General features: G+C 43.8%; 1 protein-coding gene across 18 annotated transcripts in view; it reads left to right on the forward strand.

Moving 5' to 3' along the window:
* The first annotated feature begins 776 nt into the window (after positions 1-776).
* Positions 777-22,204, forward strand: part of MCPH1 (microcephalin 1) — a 253,530-nt gene continuing 232,102 nt past the window's right edge. For 12 of the 18 annotated variants that reach the window (XR_010159115.1, XR_010159116.1, XM_009454770.5 and 9 more), the window contains exons 1-3: positions 1,092-1,230; positions 3,819-3,910; positions 9,301-9,419. Coding sequence is in view for 16 of the 18 variants with exons in the window: in XM_009454770.5 (XP_009453045.3) it covers positions 1,209-1,230; positions 3,819-3,910; positions 9,301-9,419 (233 nt within the window). In the remaining 2 variants the exon portion in view is untranslated. 18 annotated transcript variants of the gene reach the window in all.

Below are 22,204 nucleotides of genomic sequence, written 5' to 3' on the forward strand. Positions count from 1 at the left end.
GATCAAAGACTGAGCCTAGGAAGTGGGTTTTTTGAGGCTGCATATACTCAAGGCAATTCTTCAGAACCAGAGGGCTCATTGGATCCTATTAAAAGCTGAGAGTGAATGAATAAACAGATGAAACAGAGACCTGAGTAGACGGTAGTTGATATTCTTGTACATGTATTCTACCTCTAGATTCCATAGAAAGAACTAAAAGTACATGAATTTCACTACCAACATCTCCATCAGTTACCAGCTGTATCACCTTGGATCAGTCAGGTAACCTCCCGCGAATCTGGTTGCTTCTGGGGGCAGGGGATCCGCGGGCTGCAGGTTTGAGCCTGGGAGCCGGCAGGGTGGAGCAGCTGGAGGGCCAAGCCTTTGAGCTCCGGGGGGGTGGCCGGGACAGTGGGTAGTGCCAGCCGATCGGCGTCCTGGGGATTGCCTGAATGTGAGGTCTGGGTTCACCCCGCGGTGACCTGAGTCCTGGGATGCCCCTACAGGGATTTGCTGCCTCAGGGATCCGAAGTCTCTTTCACTCCCTTACTGGGGATTTGAGGTCTGGAGGTCCTCCTGCGGGGGTCTGAGATCTCGGGGTCACCCTGTGGGGGTCTGAAGCCTCGGGGTCCCCGCGTGGGGTCTGAGGTATCAGAGTCCCCTCCGTTGGGTCTGAGGTCTCGGGGTCCCCCATCCCCGGGATCGGAGGTCCGGCTCCCCGGAGCAGGCAGGGCGGTGCGTCTGGCCCTGAACAGTAACGTGGCGCACCAGCCCCAGGTGGTGTCGGGCTAGGGGCCATAACGGTGCCGAAAGTCCGCACAAAGCGTTCCGCTGGGGTCCCGCAGCGCCCGCGAAGCAATGACTGTGCCCCCTCCCCTTCCTGATCCTCAGCTCAGGTGAGCCCAGATGAGGCGCCGGGTAGCTTCTAAGTCACTAATGGAAATAGAAGGCTAATTCAGGGGTTAGGGGCCGTCGTCCTCGTTACTCCCAGGAGAAGAGAAAAACCCACGGCCCAGCAGCCAGAGGCGCGGCGAGGCGGAATCGGGCCCCCTCCCCGGGAGCTCAGCTCCCTCCAGCCTCCCGCCTCACCTACAGAGAAATCCCGGAAACGCGGATTCAGCGGAGCGCGGTGACGGCGGCGCGCACACCCCGCGCATGCCCAGTGCCCGCCCGCGCCGCCAGGCTCGCAAGCACCGCGTAGAGCAGCTGGCCGGATCCCGCCGTCTGTCATGGCGGCCCCCATCCTGAAAGGTGAGGTACTTCCTGCTGCCTGCTCCAGCAGCGGGAGTTTGAGGACCGGCACCCCTCGTCGCTGGCGCACTCGGGGGATCCCGTGGGAGGAGCCCCGCTCGCCCCTCCCTCGATGCCTATCTCCCCCAGACCCCCTGCCGCCTCCTTCCTCCCCTGCTGCCTGTCCCACCAAAACCCCCTGCTGCCTGCTCTCTCCCCCGCTGCCTGTCCCAAAACCCCCGGCTGCCTGCTTCCTCTCCCGTGCTCCCTGTCCCCCCAAACCCCCGACTGCCTGCTTCCTCCCCCGTACTGCTTGTCCCCCAACCCCCGTGCTGCTAGTTTCCCTCAATCCCCCGCTGCCTGCTCCCTCCCCCATGCTCCCTGTCCCCCAAATCCCGCCTTCCCCCTACCTGCTTTCACCCCTGCTGCCTTAGTCCCTGAATCTGGGGCTCACTCGCAGGCAGAGTCCTGCCCTCCGGAAGTTGGTGTGGGGCCCTCCTGGGTCTGGTCCTGTTCGACCCCCTCTGAGGCCCACCTGGAGGGGCGGCAGTTGAGTTTCTATGCTAATTGTTCCAATAATAGGAGCCGCCTTTTACTGCGGAGTCTTTGTGTGCCAGGCGCTCTGCTTAGGCTAGTGTGGTATTGTCTGATTTTTTTAACCACACTATCAACTCTCTTACATCATTTTACAGGGGGAAACTAAGGCATTGGACGTTTAGGTGACTCTCCCCGTGTGTGGCTAGTCAGTGCTGACAGGGCCTTAGACCGGAGCTGCTGTCCTAACCAGTATATCATACCGCACGCAGTCCCACCCTCTGTGCACCTGGAAGAGCCCAGGAGAGGGGAATAGCGGACACGTGTCTTGTAGAGTTTGACCGTGAGAAAAAAGGGGCCTGTATTGTGGGGCCTGGAATCATAAAACCTCATAGCCAAAAGTAAAGGCTGGAGGCTTTATACAAACTCTGTAATCAGATGTGGCTATTTTTCTAATGTTAGTATTTTGTTAAATTAACCTGGTTTTCTTTTAGCGTTACCCGCAATCATTGACCAATGGCACACCTGGAAAATTCTTTTAAACATCAGGTTTTGAGAAGAGCATATCCACTAGAACAGGGGTCCACTGACTGTGCCCCCCAGGCCATATCTAGCCTGCTGCCTGTTTTTGTAGGGTCTACGAGCTAAGAATGTCTTTTACATTTTTAAGTGATTTTAAAAAAAGGACAAATGAAAAATTATATCACATTCACATTTCCTTCTCCATAAATAAAGTTTTATTGGAACACAGGCTGGCCCGTTAATATATTACCTATGGTTATGTTTGTGCCACATCCATGAAGTTCAGTAGTTGTGACAAATACTATATTGGCCACAAAGCCTGAAATATTTACCATCTGTCCCTTTACAGAAAATAGACTTCTGCACTGGAAAAATTAAGCCTAAGAATTTGGGGAAAGCAACTTATTTTAGGAATGTAAACTGTCATGTATTGTATGGGTACAGTTGTTCTTTGCTTAAAATTTTAATAAATTCCACTGAAGCTATTTTGAAAAGGCTTGCAGTAGAAATTTATTTATGAGACAGAGTCTTACTCTCTTGCCCAGGCTGGAGCGCAGTGACGTGATCACATAATAGCTCAAGCAATTCTGCTTCAGCCTCCTAAGTAACTTGGGACTACAGGCACTACCATGCCCGGTTATTTTATTTTATTTTTTTTAATTTATTATTTTTTTGTAGAGCCAGGGTCTCACTGTGTTGCCTAGGCTGGTCTTGAATTCCTAGCCTCAAGCAATCCTCCCGCCTCCACCTTCCAAAGTGCTGGGATTACAGGCATGAGCTACTTTGCTCAGCCAGTAGAAGAAACTTCATTTACTTTTCTTATTTTTGAGGCAAGGTCTTTCTCTGCTGCCCAGGCTGGAGTGCAATGGTTCGATCATAACTCAGCTTCTACCTCCTGGGCTCTAGGGATTCTCCCACCTCAGCTTCTCCACCCTACCCACCCCCATTTCCCACCCAGTAGCTGGGACTACAGCCACTCGCCACCATTCGTGGCTAATTTAAAAAAAAAAATTTTTTTTAGAGGCAGGGTTTCACTATGTTGCCCAGGCTGGTCTCAAACTCCTGTGCCCAATTGATCCCACTGCCTTGGCCTTCCAGAGTGCTGCAGTTACAGCATGAGCCACCATACCTGGCCAGTAGAATAAATTTTTGGTTTACTTTTTTCTTTTTTTTTTTTCTGAAAGGGGTCTCGCCCTGTCACCCAGGCTGGAGTGGAATGGCGCAATCTCGGCTCACTGCAACCTCTGCCTTCCGGGTTCAAGCGATTCTCCTGCCTCAGCCTCCCAGTAGCTGGGATTACAGGTGCCCGCCACCATGCTTGGCTAATTTTTTGTATCTTTTAGTAGAGATGGGTTTTCACCATGTTGGCCCGGCTGGTCTCAAACCCCTGACTTCGTGGATCTACCCACTTTCACCTCCCAAAGTGCTGGGATTACAGGCGTGAGCCACTGTGCCGGCCTCGGTTTACTCTTAAATATAAATAGAACAAAATCTATTGGGCAGGGGATGCTGGAATTTCAAATGTGTATTTCATGTTCATATCTTGTTTTCAGATGTAGTGGCCTATGTTGAAGTGTGGTCATCCAATGGAACAGAAAATTATTCAAAGACATTTACAACACAGCTTGTGGAGATGGGGGCAAAGGTAAGACATTTATTTTGCTGTTGATTCATATGACAGTCTTCTGATAGGTAAAAAGTTACATTTGCATTTTCTTATTTTGGGAGTTTTTACTTAGAATATGGACGAAGCAATGGGTAAGTGGTGGGAGAAAAAAGAGCCAAAGTGTGAAGAATTTAGAACAGTAGGACTTACAGAACTCAATGCCTGTGGGCATTGAGTGAGGAGGAGGAACCTAGGATGAAATGCTAGATTCTTACACTGGTTACTTGGATGCATAGTGCTATTAAGCAAAGTGAGGAATACAGGAAAAAGAACAGGTTTCTAAGGGAAAAATTGTAAATTTGGGCATACTGAAAATATCTGTTAGATATTTGGATATACAAGTCTGGAGCTTGGAGTGTTCAAGGCTAGAGATGATGGTCTGGGGGGTCAGGACCATAGGGGTCATGTGAAGTCACAGGTGTGGACGTCGTCCCATGTCAGGCATGGTTAGGATGAAGAGTGGTGACAGAGGAGCGTTGTTCAGTATTCAAGGACAGGCGATGGGAGCAGGGACCCAGTGACAGAGGGAGAGAAGAATGCCAGGAGAAGGAAAAAGCAAGTGTGGAAGTCAAAGGAGGGAGTAATTTTTTTTTTTTTTTTGAGACGGAGTCTCGCTCTGTCGCTAGGCTGGAGTGCAGTGACGCAATCTCAGCTCACTGCAACCTCTGCCTCCTGGGTTCAAGCGATTCTCCTGCCTCAGCCTTCCAAGTATCTGGGACTACAGGCACATGCCACCATGCCTAGCTAATTTTTTTTTTTGTATTTTTAGTAAAGACGGGGTTTCACCATGTTGGCCAGGATGGTCTCAATCTCCTGATCTCGTGATCTGCCCACCTCGGCCTCCCAAAGTGCTGGGATTACAGGCGTGAGCCACCGAGCCCGGCCAGGAGTAATTTTTTAATTGCCTTTCAGAACTGGGAGGGAGTAATTTTAAAGATAGAATTTTTAAAAACTACAGAAAGTTCAAGAAAGATAGGATGGGCAAATGTACTTTGGATTTGAACACTGTAAGGTCATTGCTAAACTTAGTGCAGTTTTCAGTGAAATGGGCAGGAACCATTGAGCTGTGAGGAAATGGAGATAGCAAACAATTTGCCTTATTCAAGGTTTCTTAGTATAGCCATCTCTGTTACCAGATTTACTATCACGTACTGCTTATGTTCAGGTAGCCTCTATTTGACTTAATAATGTCCTTGATACCAAGTAGGTATCTTTTGCCTATGCACACTAAACCGATCACTGTGATGACTGGTTTTACAAAAGGGAAAAGATTCATTCACAGGGACGCCCAGCGAGGAGGCAGAAGAGTACTCAAATCTTCATTCCCAAAGATAAGGCTTAGGGATATTTATCAGTTAGGGAAGTAGGGTGATCTAAGCTGTGGGGAAAAATGAAGTACATGATCTGCACAAGCGTAGTTGGGGTTCATGGGATGCATGTTTAGAAAACAGGCATTATTAGGAGGCCGAGGCGGGCAGATCACCTGAGGTCAGGAGTTCGAGACCAGCCTGGGGAACATAGTGAAACCCCATCTCTACTAAAAATACAAAAAAAAGCCAGGTGTGGTGGCACACACCTGTAGTCTCAGTGATTCCGGAGGCTGAGGCAGGAGAATCGTTTGAACCTGGGAGGCGGAGGTTGCATTGAGCCGAGATTGCACCACTGCTCTCCAGCCTGGGCGACGGAGTAAGATTCTGTCTCCAAAAACCAAAAAAATAGGCACTAGTAGGATCTGATGGTGAAGATTTTGGCCTGATATCAAAAGGTCATTTCTTGGGCATTTACACAGGCCTGGTTGAAGAGTTGGTGGTTGCAGCCTGTTTGAACTGTACGGGTGCTGCCCCAAGTTCCTGAAAAGTAACTTAAGCAACTGTTACCGTGGTGACATATCCACCAGAAGTGTTATCTTATAAGGAAGCCAGTGAAGGTTATAGCATTTAGTAGCATGACTTGCAGCTATATAGAAATAAATAAATAAATAACAAAAAGCAAGTGACCAAAAGCAAGCAAGTCAGGTTAAATTTGGCAGACCTAATTTTCAGCCGTAAAGTGCAAGAGTGGTGATGCTGGCAATTCAGATATGCCAGAGAAGCCTTAAGGTGCTTTAAGTGAAAAGGTGAAAGTTCTCCACTTTAACAAAAGGAAAAAAATTGTATGTTGAAGTTGCTAAGATCTACAGTGAGAACAAATCTTCTAATCTTGAAATTGTGAAGAACTATGCTACTGTTGCAGTCACACCAAACTGCAACAGTTACAGCCACAGTGCATGATTTTTATTATAATACATTGCTACAATTACCTTATTTTGTTATCATTATTGTTAATCTGTGCCTAATTTGTAAATAAAACTTCATTGTATATGTATATATAGGAAAAAACAGTATATAACCTGTTCAGTACTAGCTCAGGATTCAGGCATCCACTGGGAGGGGTCGGGGGCGGGACGCGGGCGTGTCTTAGAACTTAACCCCCGTGGATAAGGGGGAACTAATGTGCTCTTATAGGGAGTTTAGCTATGAACAAATCCTGTTTATGTCCTTTTCTGGCATTTGGGAGGGGCTGACTGATAGGCTGAGTGAAAGAGAACCATTAAAAATGGGAGAAAAGATAATCGAAGGCAGGGCTAGGTTAGGGTGGAGCAAGAGAGCTGCTGTGGGTATAAAACTTAAGAGGCGCTCACCACCAGGCAAAGAGTGGGTGCTACTGAATTTTTTACCCTAAGAGCCTTGTTTGACCTCCCTAATGCCTGTCTTAAAAGGTCAGTGGGGAGGAATCCGAATATAGGAGCAGGGCCTGCACTGCAGGAGGGGAGACATGCCCACTGTGATACACTGGAATGTAGGAACCCGAGGGAGTCTGCATGTTCACATGCCTAACATTTACTTGGGATGAGGAGGAATTACTGTGAATAGGAAAAAAGCCATTAGACAAGTGAGTTGACAAGGTGGTTTGAGGGTAGCATTAAGATCTTAGATCTTTTAGATCTTTTTGGTTTTACCTGTTATTTCAAAAATTGGCAAACTGTTGAAAGAATAGTGAATACAAATCAACAGTCGTTAACATCGTAACAGATTTGGGTATTTGTAGTACTCATAATCCAGGATTATCTTAAGCCAATTTCAGGATTTGAGATGATTTAAAACCAGACTACAGGCCTGTGAGGGTCATTATCACTTCTGATTCACCCTTAATCTAGATGCAGCTCTTTGGGTCTCAGCGCAAGGTGTAGGGGTTTTATCAGACCCCCTTGTCTCTTTGAGACTTCTCAATTTTCGTCCTGTTTAGTGTGTACTAAATTTGATAAAAGCCTTGTGGGAAAATGGCCTCAAATGCTAGACTCATCTCTCTAGGTGTCAGTCTTAATCTAGAATCTCAGCCCGGTAATTCTTAATTGCCTGGATAGCTCCCATGGACTTGATGGGGGTGTGGAAATTGAGAGAGAGAGAGAGTTATAAAAGTAATACATATTTATTGTTTAAAAAGACTAATGGGCAGTGCCATGAAATTCACAATGAAAAGAAAGAGAAACCAGCAACTCTTTGCGGTACATTTCCTTTTCCATTTTTCAAAGACAGCTACTTTCAAATTATCTGTTTCTTTTGGTATTTGCCTTCATATTTCCAAGCAGTGTACATATATTACTTCAGTATAATTGAATGCTATAAAAATTATGCAGATGAGTTCTGCTTCTGGAAGGGGTACATAAAAGGTAAAATTTTTGACACCATGAGTGTCTGAGCATGCCTTTATTATACTGTTACCTTTGACTAATATTTTAGCTGACTGTAAAATGCTAGCACAAATATTATTTTTCCTTGAAGGTATTTCCCATTGTTTTCTCACTTCCAGACTGCTGTTGATAAGACTGATTCAGTTGTCACTTATCATTGTTTGCATGTGATGTGTCTCTATCCTCTTCACCTTGATTACCCACTCTTTTAATATTTTTCCCTTTCGCCAACCATGCTGGAATTCTGTGATAAGCTTGGTGTAGTGCTGTTTTCATTCTTGTGCTGGGCCTCTGTGGGGGATTCTTTTGATCTAGAATGCATATCCTTTAGTTTGAGAAACTTTTCTTTGATTATTTCTTTAATAATATTGTCTCCATTTTGTGTATTCCTGTATTTCTTTAACTTCTGTTGATTGGCTGTTGGATCTCCTGGTCTGAGCTCCTGACGTTCTTGCCTTTTGTCTCCTGTTGTCCGTCTTCTTCTGGTTCTTCTCTTCTACTACCAGTGAGCTTTTCTCAACTTCATTGTCTGATATTTCTGTAGAAAATTTTTTTACTTATGTCATCTTTTCTTAATTTCCAAGAGCTCTTTAGGATCCTATTAAAAAATAATCTTCTGATCATGATGCATGAATACAGTATCTCTTTTTTTTTTTTTTTGGAGATGGAGTCTTGCTCTGTTACCCAGGCTGGAGTGCAATGGCACAATCTTGGCTCACTGTAACCGCCACCTCCCGGGTTGAAGTGATTCTCCTGCCTCAGCCTCCCGAGTTGCTGAGACTACAGGCACGAACCTCCATGCTTGGCTAATTTTTGTATTTTTAGTAGAGACAGGGTTTTTCCATGTTGGCCAGGCTAGTCTTAAATTTCTGACCTCATTATCCACCTGCCTCGGCCTCCCAAAGTTCTGGGATTACAGGTGTGAACCACCACACCCAGTTTCCTTTGGTTTTAATTAGCTGAATTTTTCCAACTTTTTGAATGATTGCACTTATTTTCAACCTTCTTACTTTTTATTTATGCATTTAAGATTACAGGCGCCCGCCACCATGCACCCGGATAATTTTTGTATTTTTAGTAGAGACAGGGTTTCACCAGGCTGGCTAGGCTGGTCTCGAACTCCTGACCTCAGGTGATCCACCCGCCTCGGCCTCCCAAAGTGCTGGGATTACAGGCGTGAGCCACCATGCCCAGCCATGGATACAGTATCTTAAAATATTAAGTATTTTTAAATTTGGTTAAATATGTCTTCTGTTTACTCTGTTGCCTCTGAATTTCATTTGGTTTTATTTTTTTGATGTAGAAAGCTATTCTGAAATGTCTCTTTCCATCTTTAAAAATGTGATGCCTTCTCATGGCCACATTTTCTCTTCTGTCCTCTTTATCCTTGCAGGGCTCCAACTCTATTCTTTCAATAACAATTCAGAGGGTTTTTAGAGGGAGTAGATGTGAACTTGTGTGTATGATTCACCGTTGTAACTGGAACAGATATGTTTTAAGCAGCGTTATGCATTCCTTTGAGTGTTTCTCTGTCAGATTTTGAGAAACAGAATTGCTGGGGTAGAGGTTTTTTGATCAGTTGTAGTTAAGTTGTGAATGAACAGTAATGTACATTTTGTTTTCTGCATTTTGTCTACAGGTTTCAAAAACTTTTAACAAACAAGTAACTCACGTTATCTTCAAAGATGGCTACCAGAGCACTTGGGACAAAGCTCAGAAGAGAGGCGTAAAGCTTGTTTCGGTGCTCTGGGTTGAAAAGTAAGCAGTTTGTCTCTTTTTTTCCTTAAGTATCTAGTATTGAAAATGTGTGGAGATATTTTTCACAGATCGCAGAACCAGATAAAGTTTGATTTTCATCTTTTCTCGGTCTCTTACCTCACCAAGTAATTTGACATCCTCCAGCCTCAATTTCTGTGGTTCAAAAATGGTCATACTATAATACCTAACTCTGCCTAGGGGGAAAAGGAGCCTGCAGGTCCTGAAGCTGGGTATGCAAGGTGGACTTAGGAAGCAAGAGAGAATGTGATGAAGCAGATTGTGTTAGTCAGCAAGCGCTGCTGTAACAAAGGACCACAGAATGGGTCGCTTGAGCAACAGAAAAGGACTTTCTCACAACTCTGGAGGCAGGAAGTCCAGTATCAAGGTGTCCACAGGGTTGGTATCTTCTTTTTTTTTTTGAGACAAAGTCTTGCTCTGTCATCCAAGCTGGAGTGCAGTAGCTGGATCTTGGGTCCCTGCAGCCTCAGCCTCCTAGGCTCAAGTGATTCTTATGCCTCAGCCTCCCAAGTAGCTGGGATTCATCTCAACCTTTGCCTCCTGGGCTCAAGTGATTCTCCTGCTTCAGCCTCCCGAGTAGCTGGGATTACCGGCATGCACCACCATGCCTGGCTAATTGTTGCATTTTTGGTAGAGACGGGGTTTCATCATGTTGGCCAGGCTGGTGTCAAACTTCTGACCTCAGGTGATCCCCCTGCCTCAGCCTCCCAAAGTGCTAGGATTACAGGCGTGAGCCACCGTGCACGGCCCACGGTTTTGATTACAGTAAATTTGTAGTAAGTTTTGAAAATGGAAAGTACGAGTCCTGTAACTTGTTTTTCATTTTCAAGATTGTTTGGCTATTTTGATTTGAGTTCCTTGCTAAGATTGTTTGGCTGTTTTGATTGGGTTCCTTGCATTTCTATATGAATTTTATGATCAGTGTGTCAATTTATTCAAAAACAAAAAAGGCAGCTGGGATTTGGTAGGATTGTATTGAATCTCTAATTAGGGAAGTGTTAGAGTGTTTATAATATTTAATCTTCCAGTCCATGAAAATGGGATATGTTTCTTTTTCATGTCTCAAATTTCCTTCAGTGATACTTTCTAGTTTTCAGTGTACAAGTTTTTTACCCCCTAGGTTAAATTTATTCCTAACTTTTTTGTTCATTTTCATGTGAATGAAATTGTTTTCTTAATTTTTTTAAGTTGTTAGCTGTTAGTGTATAGAAATGCAGGTGATTGTTGTATATTGATCTTATACCCTGCAAATTTGCTGAAGTTGTTTATTAGTTCTAAATATATTTGTGGGTTCCTTAGCATTTTCTATATGCAATGTTGTGTAATTTTGTAAATAGAGATAGATTTACTTCTTCATTTCTAGTCTGGCCGCATGTTATGTTATGTCATGTCATGTCATGTCATGTTATTTGTTCTGACCAGAACCTCCAGCACAGTGTTGAATAGAAGTGGTGAGAATGGATGTCCTTGTCTTGTTGCTCATCTTTGGAGAAAAGCTTTCAGTATTTCATTATTTAGTATGATGGTAACTGTGGTTTGTGTAAATGTCCTTTATCAGGCTGAGGACGTTCCCATTCCCTTCTGTTGCAGCTTGGTTGTTTGTTTCTCATTATTAAAGGAAGTTAGATATTGTTGTCAGATGTTTTTCTGCATGATTGATCATCATGTGATTTTTGTCCTTCATTATATTAATGTGGTGTAATTGAGGGGTTTTGTGTGTTGAACCAACCTTGCAGTCCTAGGATAAATCCTACTTGGTTATATTTTATACGTTGTCATCTTGCCTTTTTAATTGTTGGAACAGGCCGGATGCGGTGGCTTACACCTGTAATTCCAGCACTTTGGGAGGCCGAGGGGGGTGGATCACCTGAGATTAGGAGTTTGAGACCAGCCTGATCAATATGGTAAAATCCTATCTCCATTAAAAATACAAAAATTAGCCAGTCATGTTGGCGTGTGCCTGTAATCCCAGCTACTCGGGAGATTGAGACAGGAGAATCACTTGAACCTGGGAGACGGAGGTTGCAGTGAACCAAGACCATGCCATTGCACTTCAGCCTGGGCGACAAGAGCGGGGGGAAAAAAAAAAGAGTAAGGGGTCCTTCTCTGGCTTTTGTCAAGATTTTCTCATTATCTTTCACTTTCAGAAATTTAAGTGTCTCGATATGGTTTTTTAAAATTGATTTTGTTTACATTTTACAGAACTTGTTGAATGTGTAGTTGTCTGTGTTTCTACATATGATTCGTTTTTGGCCATTATTTCTTCATCTATCTTTTCTGCCCCATTTCCTCCTCATTTTTTTCCGATTAGCTGTATATCTTTTTCTAATTAGCTGTATACCAGGGATTGGTAAAGTTTTCTGTAAAGGGACAGATAGTAAATATTTTAGGCTTTGCGGGCCATATGGTCTCTACTCAACAGCTCAGCTCTCTTGTGGTGTGAAAGGCGTAATAGAAAATAAGTAAACAAATGCTTGTGTCTGTGTGACAGCAAACTTTACTTGTAAGTCTGGCAGAAAGCCAGGTAGTTTGCCAATCCTTTCTCTGTAATACACCTTTTAAACGTTTGCATTTGTCCATAGTGCTCTCCTTCTTCTTCATTATTGTTCAGTCTTTTTTTTTCTCTTCAGATTGATCTTTTTTCAAGTTCATTGACTTTTTTCTCCATCAAATCCATTCTGCTACTTAGTACCTTTATTTGAGATATTTTTGATTTCTAACATTTCTAGTTGGTTTTTGTATACATTCTTTTTATTTCGTTTTCATGTGAGATTTCTCATCTTTGGTTTTCCTGTCTTCGGTTATGAGTGTATTTTCTATTACCTCAATGAGTGTAGTTATAAATAGTTGTCTTAATGACCTTGTCTGATAATTTTGAGGTTGGTATCTGTTTTGTTTTTGTTTTTCTTTGATAGTGTGTCACATTTTTCTGGCTCTTCATATGGCAAATAATTTGAGGTTGTATTTTGCACGTTGTAAATACTATGTAGACTCTGGATTCTTTTCTGTTGTCGCAAAGAGCATGAGGTTTTTGTTTTAGCAAGCAGTTAACTTGTCGTTAAAATGAAACGCACACTGTCATTATGTGGGCAAGTGCTTAGATGTGCCCTTTAAGCCTCAGGTGCAGGCTGATTTGTTTGCCTCAAACACATGTTGTTCAGGGGTCAGCCAGAGACTTGAACTTCTATACTCAGAATTTGGGGTTTCTCCTATGGTTCTCTTACTTCCTGAGTCCTTACCTCATTTCTCTAGTAGCCCTAGCTGCCCAGTCTCCTTCCCCTGGTCTCTTCAGCGAGAAAGGAGGCCGGAGCTTCTGCTTGAGTGCCTGCTGCGCCACACCAGCTCCCTCAGAGACTGTGGCTGCCTTTAGGGGACAGACAGAAAAAGTGGTGATGCCCAGATTCTTTTGCTTCCTTTTAAAATTTGCCTGTTCTTTCTTTTTCTTTTATTTCCCTCCAGCTTTCAAAGCTGTCACATAGTTGGTTTATTTTATTTTATTTTTCCTGTATTTCCAGGACGTATAGCTTATAGTTCACCTATATTTGTATATTGGTTTGTTAGGCATAAACAGAAATGGAACTTAGTAAGTTATTTTTGAAGCATCTGATGCCAGTCTAATTCTTCTTCCCTTCAAAATTATTTGATCTTTTTGCCTGGAGACTCCTTAGGGATATTTTTTATTTTATCATTTTTTTTTTCGAGACGGAGTCTCGCTCTGTCGCCAGGCTGGAGTGCAGTGGCGCGATCTGTGCTCACTGCAACCTCCTACTCCCTGGTTCAGCGATTCTCCTGCCTCACCCTCCTGAGTAGCTGGGATCACAGGCACGTGCCACCACGCCCAGCTAATTTTTGTATTTTTAGTGGACACGGGGTTTCACCATGTTGGCCAGGATGGTCTCGATCTTCTGACCTCGTGATCTGCCTGCCTCAGCCTCCCAAAGTACTGGGACTGTAGGCGTGAGCCACAGCGCCCGGCCAGGATTTTTTTTTAAGACTCATGGCTTTACTGTAATATGTTTTGAATTGATCATTCCAGTTCTGGCTTGGCCTTTTCAACAGATTCAGGTCTATATTTCTGCAAAAGTTTCTGGGATTATAGTTTTAAATATTCTGCTTCGTTGTTTTGCTTTTCTTCTGGGACTCCAATTATGTTTACGTTGGGCCTGCTTAGCTATCTTTTATTTCAGTCACTTTGACTTCAACCCTTTTATATTTATATACACATACACACACACACACACACACACACACACATTTTTACCCCAAATACTCATTTGACAGTATTTGTTTTTGTTTTTTGAAGACAGGGTCTTGCTCTGTTTTTTGGTTTTTGGAGACAGGGTCTTGCTCTTTTGCCGAGGCTGGAATGCAGTGACTCATTTGCAGCTTACTGCAGCCTTGACCTCTAAGGCTCAATCAGTCCTCTCACCCCAGCCCTCCCTAGTGGCTGGGACTGTAGGCATGTGCCACCATGCCCAGCCATTAAAAAAATTTTTTTTTCTTTTTTCTTTTTGAGATGGAGTCTTGCTCTGTGGCCTAGTGCAGTGGCGCAATCTCGGCTCACTGTAAGCTCTGCCTCCCAGGTTCATGCCATTCTCCTGCCTCAGCCTCCCGAGTAGCTGGGACTACAGGCGCCCACCACCACACCTGGCTAATTTTTTTTTTTCGTATTTTTAGTAGACATGGGATTTTACCATGTTAGCCAGGATGGTCTTGATCTCCTGACCTTGTGATCCACCTGCCTTGGTCTCCCAAAGTGCTGGGATTACAGGTGTGAGCCACCATACCCAGCATTAAAGAATTTTTTTTATAGAGATGGGATCTTACTATGTAGCCCAGGCTGGGCTCAAGTGATCCACTCACTCCATCCTCTCAAAGTGCTGGGATTACTGGTGTGAGCCACTGCACCCAGCTGACAATATTTGATTCAAGTTCAAGGGTTTTGTTATATTCTTCAGTTTTGTGTTTGCTTTTATTTTAGGGAGTGTGATGGGTTTTCCTCAGCTGAAATGATTTGCTTTTTCTTTGTTTTTTTTTTAAATAGATTTTTAAAATGGATGTAGTCTATTCTATTTCCATTCATTGCATAGGCCAGGCTTGTGGCCAGAGCGTCCTCTTCTGTCAGTTCTGCTGTCTTGCATAGTTTCTTTTATAGGTGATGCTGGTGAGGGAGGGAGAAGGGAGGGGCTCGTGTATCTCGTTTGCGTTTTGTTTCTATAGGATCCTTAAATGTTTTTCTCTTAGTTTCTTCTTTTTTTCACTGCCATTGGTTCAAGGGCCACTCCCCCCAGAACTGATGTTTTTCAGAGCCTGCCTGTCCTAGTCTTGCTCCCATTCAGACCCCTTCCCTGGAGCGGGTGCTGTGAGCTGCGTGGGTTCTGTGTTGTGGCAGTTGTGCTGGGTGTCCTCTTTCTGAGACTTCTTTTACCTGTGCTTCATGTAAGTTCTCCAGGCTGTACTACTTTTTATGGAGTCTTAAGCCTATTCTCCCCAACTTTCTGCATCCATAGACTTGCAGCTGTGTTGGAATTGGATTATTTTTCTACTTATAGGTCATCTGAACTTGCGCTGTTATCTCCGTGTCAGTGAGAATGTAGGTCATATGTGTCTTTTATTTAAGTTTCTTTTTTATTTTCTGCTTTTTTTTCGGGGAGGGAATGGGGTAAGACTCAGTATCAGCCAGCCATCATTGTTTTCTCTACCTCATCTTCTTATGGAGTCCATTGAAATGGCTTATTGATTTTTATCTCAAAATCGATCTCTCATAGATCTTTCTCTCTGCTGTTACAGTCGAGACAACTATCATGTCTTGCTTGAGTTACCGTAGCAGCCTCATGCCTGTCTGTTTCATTTTGTTTCTTATACATAAGCAAATGGAACCCCTTTTGTTACCAGTGGAAGGTATCCAAGTTCCTGGCAGCAAACACATATGGGTTTGCAGCAACTTCAGTTCTTGCTTCCTCAAAAGAAAGAATTCCACGGAGGAGCATAAGGCAAAAGAAGAGACTGACGCAAGGGTCAGAGCAGGAGCAGAAGTTTATTTAAAAGGCGTCAGAACGGAAAGAAAGGAAAGTACACTGGGAAGAGTCCCAGGCGGGCATGGAGGTCTAATTTGATGTTTAAACTTGATCCTGGGATTTGTAGGCTCGCCCTTTCCCGCAGTTCTTCCCTTAGGGTGGGCTGCCCGCATGCACAGTGCGGGAATTGAGCACAGGTAGCTTGTTGAGGAAGTTGTATGGGTGCCCATCTGAAGCTTTCTTCCCATTTCTCCGCCATTTTGTCTCTTAATGTGCATGCCCGGGAAATGGCCTCTCCCTGGCATCTGCATTCAGTTAACACTTTAGCACAACAGGTGTGGACTGTCAGGAAATGGCCTCTCCCTGGCTCTGGCTGCCAATTTATCACTTTTAGAGAGGCAATGTGATAATTGTTGAGCTATCACCCAACATTCCTAGTGGGTGGTAGAGCCCTCTCCTGCCGGGCTTACGCCTAACTACCTGTAATACTTCAACACATGGATCAGCTTTATCCTTCTGACAAAATGGCTTACAGTTCAGTGGTCTATAGCAGAGAATGGCCAACTATCATCCCCCAGCCAAATCCACCCTGCCATCCTGTTTATTTTTTTTTTAATGGCCCATGAGCTAAGAATGGTTTTTAAGTTAAGAGAAAAAAAAAATTCAAATGTTTACTATTTCATATTTACATTATATGAAATTCAATTTTAGTATCCATAAATACCGTTTTATTGGAACACAGGCATGTTCATCTGACGATGCAGTCAGTGGCTGCCTCTGTACTACAGCTGTAGATTTGGATCCTGTGGCAGAGACCTTACGGCCCACGAAGCCTAAGGCATTCCCTACTTTCCCCTTTACAGAAGTTTGCTGACCCAGGTCCAGTGTGCTGCATGATGGTCCCCTTCCCTTCCATTGTCAGCTGCTCCCCTCTCCCTTGTTTGCGTCTTCCAAATGCTCTGGGCTTCCAGGTCCCCAAAGCTACACTCTTTCTGCCTTTAGTTCTTGGCCTGTGCTGAGAACTCTGCCCCCTCTTCCTGATTCTAAACCCAGTTTTGTAGTCAGCTCCTTTATACATGTTGCATTGCAAGGTCGCTTTATCAGAAGAGCTTCCTCTGTCCCCAGTTCACAGTTCAAGCCCTATTTATTATTCTGTATCTCAGCTCCTTTTTTCCTGTGTGTACTATTAAAACTTATTTTGTTCATTTGACTGCTTTATCTGTCTGTGTACCTAATCATGCATTTTGTCTTTCTATTGTAATGTGGACTCCAAGAGCAGCTACCTGTCTGTCTTATTTATGGTTGTGTTTCCAGTAAGTCTAACATTCATCTGGCTCATAGTAGATGCTCAGTAAATATTTGTTCTAACAAATTATGAACAAAGGAAAATTTAGTTAAGTGGCGTAGAGATACTAGAGAAAATATCATGGGGGAAAATGATTTGAAAAAAAACTACATTTTAAAAATCGTATAGAAATGTGGAGGGGAGAGTGCAGAAACAGAGACCTTTACTAGAAGCTTGAAGTAAATGGAGATGCATGGACAAAATTAAAATAGTAGCCATTTCTGTACCTAATAGGGCATCTCAGCTAACCCTACTATGGGGATGGTCACTGGTAGTGTGTTCTGCTGAGAGTTAGGGATTCTTACTCTGCTTTGCTGGCCCAGCCCCTGACTACCCCCCGACTCATTCTCTATCCCATTTCTCTCTCTCTATTTCTGCCCACCACTAACCCCAGCCTTTCTCAAGGGGCTCATGCGGACTCCATAATACTTGTAACTTCGTTATCCAAAAACAAACTTTTTTTTTTCTTTTCTGGAGACTGAGTCTCACTCTCTTGCCCAAGCTGGAGTGCAGTGGCGCGATCTCGGCTTACTGCAACCTCCGCCTCCTGGGTTCAAGCAATTCTCCTGCCTCAGCCTCCCGAGTAGCTGGGGCTATAGGTACGTACTGCCATGCCTGGCTAATTACATATATGTATATAATTTTTTTTTTTTTTTTTTGGATACGGAGTCTTACTCTGTCGCCCAGGCTGGAGTGCAGTAACACAATCTCGGCTCACTGCAAGCTCTGCCTCCCAGGTTCATGCCATTCGCCTGCCTCAGCCTCCCGAGTAGCTGGGACTACCGGAGCCCGCCACCACACCCGGCTAATTTTTTGTGGTTTTAGTAGAGACGGGGTTTCACTGTGTTAGCCAGGATGGTCTCGATCTCCTGACCTTGTGATCCGCCCTCCTCGGTCTCCCAAAGTGCTAGGATTACAGGCGTGAGCCACTGTGCCCGTCCAATTTTTATATTTTTAGGAGAGACAGGGTTTCACCATGTTGGCCAGGCTGGTTTAACTCCTGACCTCAGGTGATCCGCCCACCTTGGCCTCCCAAAGTGCTAGGATTACAGGTAAGAGCCACCGTGCCTGGCAAAAGCAAACTTTTAAGGTCCTCAGAAGCTCAAAAGTGAACCTAATCTTTTGGCATTTTTCTTTTCTTTTTTTTTTTTTTTTTGAAACTGAGTCTCGCTCTGTCGCCCAGGCTGGAGTGCAGTGGTGCAATCTTGGCTCACTGCATTCTCCTGCCTCAGCCTCCTGAGTAGCTGGGACTACAGGCGCCCGCCACCATGCCTGGCTAATTTTTTTTGTATTTTTAGTAGAGATGGGGTTTCACCGTGTTAGCCAGGATGGTCTCCATCTGCTGATCTTGTGATCCGCCCACCTCGGCCTCCCAAAGTGCTGGGATTACTGGCATGACCCCCTGCGCCCGGCCCATATACTTTAGTCAACTTTTTATTACAGGTCATTTTTTTGCCTGTACATGCAGATACATCCCACTTTATAAGAATATTTTGTAGTAGCTGTCCAGTAATTTATGTAACCAGTGTCCTATTGGTGATTGAAGTTTTTCATTTCTTAGTTATTTTTTTCAATTAGAAATATTACAGCATTGAGCTTTTGTATGTATTACCTTTTTGCAGGTGATAAATCTTTCCATAGGTTTAAATCCCCAAAGTGGGCTGTTCATTTCAGAGAGTTTACATATTTAAATATGATAGATGCTGCCAAATTACCTTCTGGAAGGAGTGTACTGGTTTCCATTCTTACTGGAATTATCAAAAAAATGCATGTTTCCCAATACCTTTGCTAATGTTGTGAGTTATCAGTTCTTTTTTCTAATTTGTAGAAGAAAAATAATAGTTTTTATTTGCATTTCTCTGACTTTTAGTGAGCTTGAATTTTCTTCAGCAGAACATAGAGATAAGAGCCAAACTGACCTGCATTTTTTATGTCACGTCTGTCCTTTCTTGGTGAACTGCCTGCCTTTCCAATGCAGTAGCTCATGGTTTCCACTGAAAATGTGAACATTAACTTCATAAAGTCACTAGGTGTCACTAGAATCTCTTTGTGTTGGGTTCCTTCTGGGAGTGTTCATTTTAAGATCAGATGGCAATTGATAAAATTCTGACATTTCCTTTGGATGTAGAAATTTTTACCTTGAAGAAAGAATACATAAATTTGAAATAAAGGTCAGCTTGGCCCCCACTCTAAGTTCTGTTGAAGAAATTTATCATTTTTAAACAACTGCAAACTAACAGCTAGGTGGGGAATACAGTTCACAGGCTTTGTCCTTGCTAGGCTGAGAGTTGGTTGCTGACCGAAGGCCATCACCCCCTGCATTTAGTGTTTGCTAGAAACAGGGACATATTCCTGCATAACCACAACACAGGCCGACATTAGGGGCTTACCACGGCTCCCTTCCTCCCGGAATCCTCAGACTCCATTCCTATCCTACCAGCAGCCAGCTCCACTTCCCGCCTCCTCAGCCTTCTCACCCTGCAGCCATTCCTTAGTCTTTCACTGGCTTTTGTGACTTTGACACTGTTTAAGGTCACTGACCAGTGATAGGAACGTCCCTCAGTTTGGAACGGTCTGATGTGTCCTGCTGATATCACATCAGTGTGTAACAGTGGATATGTAGCCATTAAGGACTGGGCAAATTACTCAACTGCTGGGCTCTAGGTTCCTCCAGTAGCTCCTGAGTTAACTTGCTACGGTTATTTAGTGCTAGACCACAGAAGTTCGCTCTCTGCTGGCAGAGCACTATTGTGCAGACTTCTCTGAGTCTCCTGTGTTCTTCCTTGTGCGTCAGGGACACATGTGAAGGATAGCGTGCTTCGCGGCTGGAATCTTCAAGGAGATGCCATTCACTTTTTTACCTCGCTAACACAGTGCCGTTTACAAAAAAGATTAATGTACTTTTCCTGAATTGACTTACTGACTGGGCCTAGAGAATAAGATACTGGTGCTGGGCAGTTTGGCACAAGAGTAGTATAAAGAATGCAGGATTGGCCCAGGTGAAGGCATCGTCCTAAGGGTAGAATGGGAGTCGGTGGTTCCTGGCCGACCTAGCAGGTGTACTGTGGGAAGTGCTGGAGTGAATCGGCTCTCTGGGGAGAATAAGCTCATCACAGCAGGGCTTCCCGAGGAGAACGTTGCTGCTTTGATTTCTGTTGGCTCTGAGGCAGCAGCAGGTCAAATAGTTGGTTCTCTGTTTAGAGACGTCTCTTGAAACACTTTTCGTTTTGACCACTAGATGGTGGGATAATGTTATCATTTTACATTTCTGAAGAAAAATAGAAATCTAACTGGAAGCTTTTTTGTCTGTTCAGTAGATTTTGGTTGGACCCCTGGCAAACGTGGGTTTCAGTGTAGCAGTTTTAGTGTGTTACCACGTGTGCTGAAGCATAGCTGTTGGCATGCAGAACGGCATTACCAGCAGTAAGTGCCACTTACTTCTTCTTCACTTCATAGTGAGTGATGATAGTTACACCCAGGTAGATGAAATTCAGGGAGAGCATCTCTGTGCACCTTACATCTTATCACTCTGAAGGATATGTGGTTGGGAAGCTTCTCCCAAAGGAACAGAACACATCTTCCACAACTGTATAACCTATGTCAGGCACACGTTTTACTGGGTTGAATCAAGCCCTTCCTTAAACTGCTAACTTAAAGAATACTTACTGGTTTTGTAAAGTTTGGCAAATGATCTTCTGTGCTCCTCGGTTTTCTGTGTTGTGCAATAGGAGGCAATGGTAGTGGCTTTTCCAGCACGGTTGGTTTGAGGCTTCTCATGAGCTGGGTGACCTTTGTCCTGATGATGGTGGTGATTTTAATACTGTGTATTTGATAACATGATTATCTAGGGTCTCCTCTACGTCTTTCATCCAGATGCATCTCAGCCACCCCCCTTTTGCTGTTCCCTTAGGCATAATAGTGGTAAATCGGTGACATTTTGCTTGAGTAAGAAGAAGCTGCTAAAAACTTCTCATGCTTAAAATTGGTAATTAAGGGGACTTTTTAAAAAGAAGCACAGTTAAAAAACATTTCCTTCCTCGTTCTCTTCCACCCGCCTCCCTTTCCCATCACTTTTATTAGATACAGCATTCTGCTCACCCCATTATTGCAGGCTCAGATAGTTGGTTTGTTTTTTTAAAATCCGCTTTATAAAAACATTTACATAAAATAAAATGGACCCATTTTAAGTGTACATTCACGGATTTTTTGTGTATACCTATGTCACCACCACAACCAAAATATAGAGCATTTTCATCACCCCAAAATCTCCTTCATGTCCCATTTGCTGTCGGCCTCCCTGCCCCCTCCTCCCACCCCAGGGCAGCCACAGATCTGGTTTCTGTCATTAAAGATTAGTGTCACCAATTCTGCGGCTTCAGATCAGTGGAATCATCCAGCGTGTACTATTTTGTGCCTGACATCACTGAAGGTGATGTTTTTGCGATCTGTCCATGTTGTTTGTAGCAGTGGTTTCACTTCCTTTTATAGCTGAGTAGTATTCTATTGTAGGCATGTAGCTTGGTGCCACCAGTTGATGGAGATTGGGCTAGTTTGCCATTTTAGGTTATTATGAATAAAGTTACAATGGACATTTACATTTGTGTCTTTGTATGCTTTCATTTCTCTTGGGTCATTACCCAAACTATTCCAAGGTGGTTATGGCACTGTATATTCCCACCAGCAGTGTTCCGTTCACTCCACATCTTCACCAATAGTTGAAATTTATCCATCTTGAATTTTAGCCATTCAAGCAGATGTGTAGTGGTATTTCATGGTTTTTTTTCCCCAACATTGTTTTAAGATCTAATTCATATGCTACACAATTTGTCCAATTAAAGTATACAATTCAGTGGTTTTAAATATACAGTCAGGTATTGCTTGACGACAGGGATGCCTTCTGAGAAATGAATAGGTGATTTTGTTGTTGTGGAGACATCACAGTGTGTATTAACACACACCTGCATGACATAGCTACTGCACACCTAGGCTCTGTGGCACAACCTGTTGCTCCTAGGCATAAACCTCTACAGCATGTGCAGTTGTGAAACAGTGGTAAGTATTTGTGTCTCTGAAATACTTAAACATAGAAAAGGTAGAGTAAAAATATGGTATAAAAGATAAAATATGGTACACTTACATAGGGCGTTTACTATGAATTGAGCTCGCTAGACTGGAAGTTGCTGTGGTTGAGTCGTTGAGTGAGTGGTGAGCGAATGTGAAGGCCTAGGACATTACTACTATACACTACTATGGACTTTATACACGTCATACAGTTAGGTTACACTGGATGTATATTTTTTGGGGCAACTGTATTAACTGATACTATAACGTTTTTTTAAAGACAAGGTCTTGCTTTGTCTCCCAGGCTGGAGTGAAGTGGCACAATTATGGCTCACTGTAGCCTC

This window comes from Pan troglodytes, chromosome 7, assembly GCF_028858775.2.
Source record: "Pan troglodytes isolate AG18354 chromosome 7, NHGRI_mPanTro3-v2.0_pri, whole genome shotgun sequence".
In the NCBI taxonomy this organism is placed as follows: Eukaryota; Metazoa; Chordata; class Mammalia; order Primates; family Hominidae; genus Pan; species Pan troglodytes.